This window comes from Cyprinodon variegatus, unplaced genomic scaffold (assembly GCF_000732505.1).
Source record: "Cyprinodon variegatus isolate N-32 unplaced genomic scaffold, C_variegatus-1.0 Scaffold322, whole genome shotgun sequence".
NCBI lineage: Eukaryota > Metazoa > Chordata > Actinopteri > Cyprinodontiformes > Cyprinodontidae > Cyprinodon > Cyprinodon variegatus.
This window is the reverse complement of record NW_015150775.1, coordinates 727,996-731,401: the sequence shown is the minus strand read 5'-3', so window position 1 is coordinate 731,401 and position 3,406 is coordinate 727,996. Positions and strand designations below refer to the sequence as shown.

General features: G+C 44.3%; 1 protein-coding gene across 1 annotated transcript in view; it reads right to left on the bottom strand.

The window, feature by feature from the left end:
• Positions 1 to 986: 986 nt before the first annotated feature.
• Positions 987 to 3,406, bottom strand: part of tut1 (terminal uridylyl transferase 1, U6 snRNA-specific) — a 16,115-nt gene continuing 13,695 nt past the window's right edge. The window contains exon 10 of the mRNA XM_015384748.1: positions 987 to 2,267. Within this exon, the coding sequence (XP_015240234.1) occupies positions 1,162 to 2,267 (1,106 nt within the window). The 3' untranslated portion in view covers positions 987 to 1,161. The remainder of the gene's footprint in view (positions 2,268 to 3,406) is intronic.

The window sequence follows — 3,406 nt, the reverse complement described above, 5'->3', positions numbered from 1 at the left end:
AACTTTGCAAAGTCATTGCAGGCCTTTTTAGATTAGAGTTCATTGACCACAGAGATCAGAGGGTTTATTAACCTGCCGACCGGCACCAGCTTTCTTTATGTTTTAGTTGATAATCTCAAAGAAAGATGATCTTCAATCTTTTATGTAAATTCTATCTGTGATTTTTCGCTTTATAATTTACGGTTATAGTGAATCTGGAGTCCATTATTTGGGCTTTTCGACACTCTTCCTTCTCCTTCCTCACTGCTGGAGCATTTCTCCATGAAGATTTCATCTTCCCAGAGGAAACTTTCACTTTAACTGGAGAAATGGAATGAATGATGTCACTAACCTTAGAAATGATCAACCAGCTCATCAACTGAGTTACAGGGTAAAGTGGAATCAGGATAAACCTACTGATAGCAGCAAAATGTATTATATCATATCATATGTAACATAAACGTCTTCTATAAGGAAGTGACTGAGTGGGGAAGGTGGTGCTAACCTGCCTTTTTGTCCTCCTGTAAATCTATAAAATGTATTAATTTTATGTAAATCTTTAAGTATTTTAACGTTAAAACAGCCGTAAAACATAAATCCCATTTTGCGTTATTGATATAAAAACCAGAACCAACAGGTGGAGATTAGTGACAACTTTTAAATCTTTCTCACCATTGACCTCCCTGTTCACTAAAACCTGCCGTCTGGCTGTAATCTGCTTTAAAAAGTGAGATGAATGGTGTTAATCAGTGTATGTGAGCTCTGCGCATCGCTCAGCTGCAGCCTGTCCTGCTGCAATAAAAGCCGCTGCCTGTCAGAGTAATTACTATCATCTGTCTTAGTGCTACCAGTGCAAATGTGACAATAATGGAATATAAAACCAAAAAAAACAACAGTACGGCGATTTAAGATGTTTCAGGAAATAAATGATGGTTTTTAGAATGAGAAAGGCTTTTATTCATTTATTTTCTCTGTTTTTTGAATCAACACAAATAAAAGCAAACAGAAAAAAAAAAAGCCAAGTCTCAAACTTTAAAAAAAGCCTGATAAGGACGAAATCAGAACAAAGAAAATGACTTGACATTTATACAGTAATGAATGAGCAGTTAAATATAAACCAACGTTAAAGCTCCTTCCCATTCACTCAAGAAACATTATTTTTTTTTTTGCAGACGGCTCGTTTTAAGCCGTTCCTTTCTCCAGCAGCGTCTCCACCATCTTGGGAACAAACTCTTCCAGGAAGTGAAAGAAGTCATGAAAAATTCCCGCCTGGTCGCTGCTTGGCTCCAGCTTCAGCAGCACCCGTGTGTTTTCCGTTCCGCCGACCATCTGGGGGCAAACTTTAAACTCCAGGGGCTCCTTCAGCTCTGGCTCCCGTTCAGCAATGGAGGCGCTGACCTGGGACTCCAGCTCCATGCAGCTGCCTTCAGGCCTGCAGTCTGTATCTTTCATCAGCTCCCGTCTCACTTTGCGCCTGCCAAGCCACACCGTGTGCTTTTGGACGCACATCCACGGAGGGAATTCAGGCCTCCACCTTCTTGCCAGTCTGGGCTTTTTGCCGTGAGGCGACACGGAGGAATCGCTGCCAGAGGACAGAGGCCTCTTGGCACCGACGGCGGCTGCCGGCTGAGGACTGCTGTCGCCTTTAGATTCGACACTCTGGTTGCTGTCGTTAAGCGAAGACGCCGTGGTGTCCATGTCCTCGGCGCCGGTAGCTGAATTCTCACTGAAACCTGCAGCTGTGGAGGGAAGGAGGTGACACCTGAGGACGGCCGTCAGAACAGCCTCCACAGCAGAGCAGACCTTCTGGAACCACAGCAGCCTGGAACCTTCGCCCGCCAGCTGCAGCTCCTTGCTGAGCTTCTCTGGGAGCGATTCTGACTTGAAGGGGATGCTGATGACAAACTGCTCTGGTTTGGCCTGCTGGACCTCCCCAGGCGGGCTGAGCAAGCGCGCCAGACCCCACGTCTTCCCCTTAGTGCTCTTGCGTTGATAGCGTAGGCTGCGGCAGTACTTCTCGGCCTCCTGGCACTCCTTCTGGAAGCTACGCAGCGAGCGCTCGTTCAGGTTCCCAGCCACATTGTGGGAAAGCTCAAAGGGGTCCAGGAGGTTTAGGGGGCCCAGTTTGGGGCGCTGCTGATTGGGTTTTCCTTCCTGCGTTGTTTCATCGTCTTTCTCTTGTGGAAGGAAGTTGTTGACTGGAAGTGGACGACCCTCCCTGAGGGAAATGACGCTGCTGGCAAAATCAAACTGAGCGTAAAAGGAGAAGAAGCCAGCGAGCAGAGAACCTGGGAGGAGAAAACATCAGAACAAGAAGTTAAAAGATGGAGGTGCTCTGGTCAACAGCTTAAAAATATCCTACTTTTAAACCGTTCAATCTTTTATGTTATTAATAAAACTCAAGCATGTTGGAGTTTAATGGGAAAGTCAAAGACAAGGACCGGGTTCCCAACAACTTCAGAACCAACTTCCTCAAAGCGTCATCTGATGCTACGATTACATGGACATAGATTCTGACATAGAACCCGACTGATTGGGAAGGTTTATGCTGATTGACAATCCGACCATTAATGCTTAACAGAATCAAAAGGCGTCTTGAAAATGGGAAGTTTACCTGAGTGTGCCACAGCCACAGGACACTTTTCCACTTTGACTGACTAAACTGGACATGTAAACAAATCATTTACTTACAATCAAATTAGTTTTTTGTTGGATCAAAATATTTCCATCCGATTAATTAAAATCTTTTCAGTGTTGTGATATTTCCATGGTCCACTGGAGGGCGATGCTGTTCATTCTCAAGCAGAGCCTCATTGATTTTAGCAAGAGAAGGAATGCCAGAGCATGGATCCAAAGTCTGGTCCAGATTATTTACTGGGACAAGAAAGAACTCTCTATTGGTCTTTTTGTAAATATAAACTCTTCAGTTCACAGCTAAATGGCTCCTTTGTAGCCGACTGTTTAAAGTCTCTCCCTGCAGAGAGAGCTGGATTAAAACCTCTAACATCCAATTCATTTTAAGTAATCCTCGCCTTTTTGTCCCTTTGCAGTTCACCGATGTTCACCCGTGTCTCCCACACGTTAGCTTATATGCTAGAATCCAGAGCTAAGCAAACAGACAATAATGACATAAATATAAAACCTTCAGAAAAACATTTAATGACTTTTAAAGATGGGTGTCTTTTTGTTTTTTCCCAGTATTTGAAAGACGAATCAGAACCCTGCAGGTAAAACATAACTCAAGAAGAAGGAAACCATAGTTCCTGACCCTTTAGCCCCATTTACACTAGTCGCTGAAAAGCGATCCGTGCCGAGCTTGGATCACGCTAGAAGTACCTCGCCTCCTAGGGACGTTCTACAGTACTACTGCTCTTTAGAGGTAAACAATCAAGCCAACATGGCGGCGCCCGTAACATTCAGGAATTTT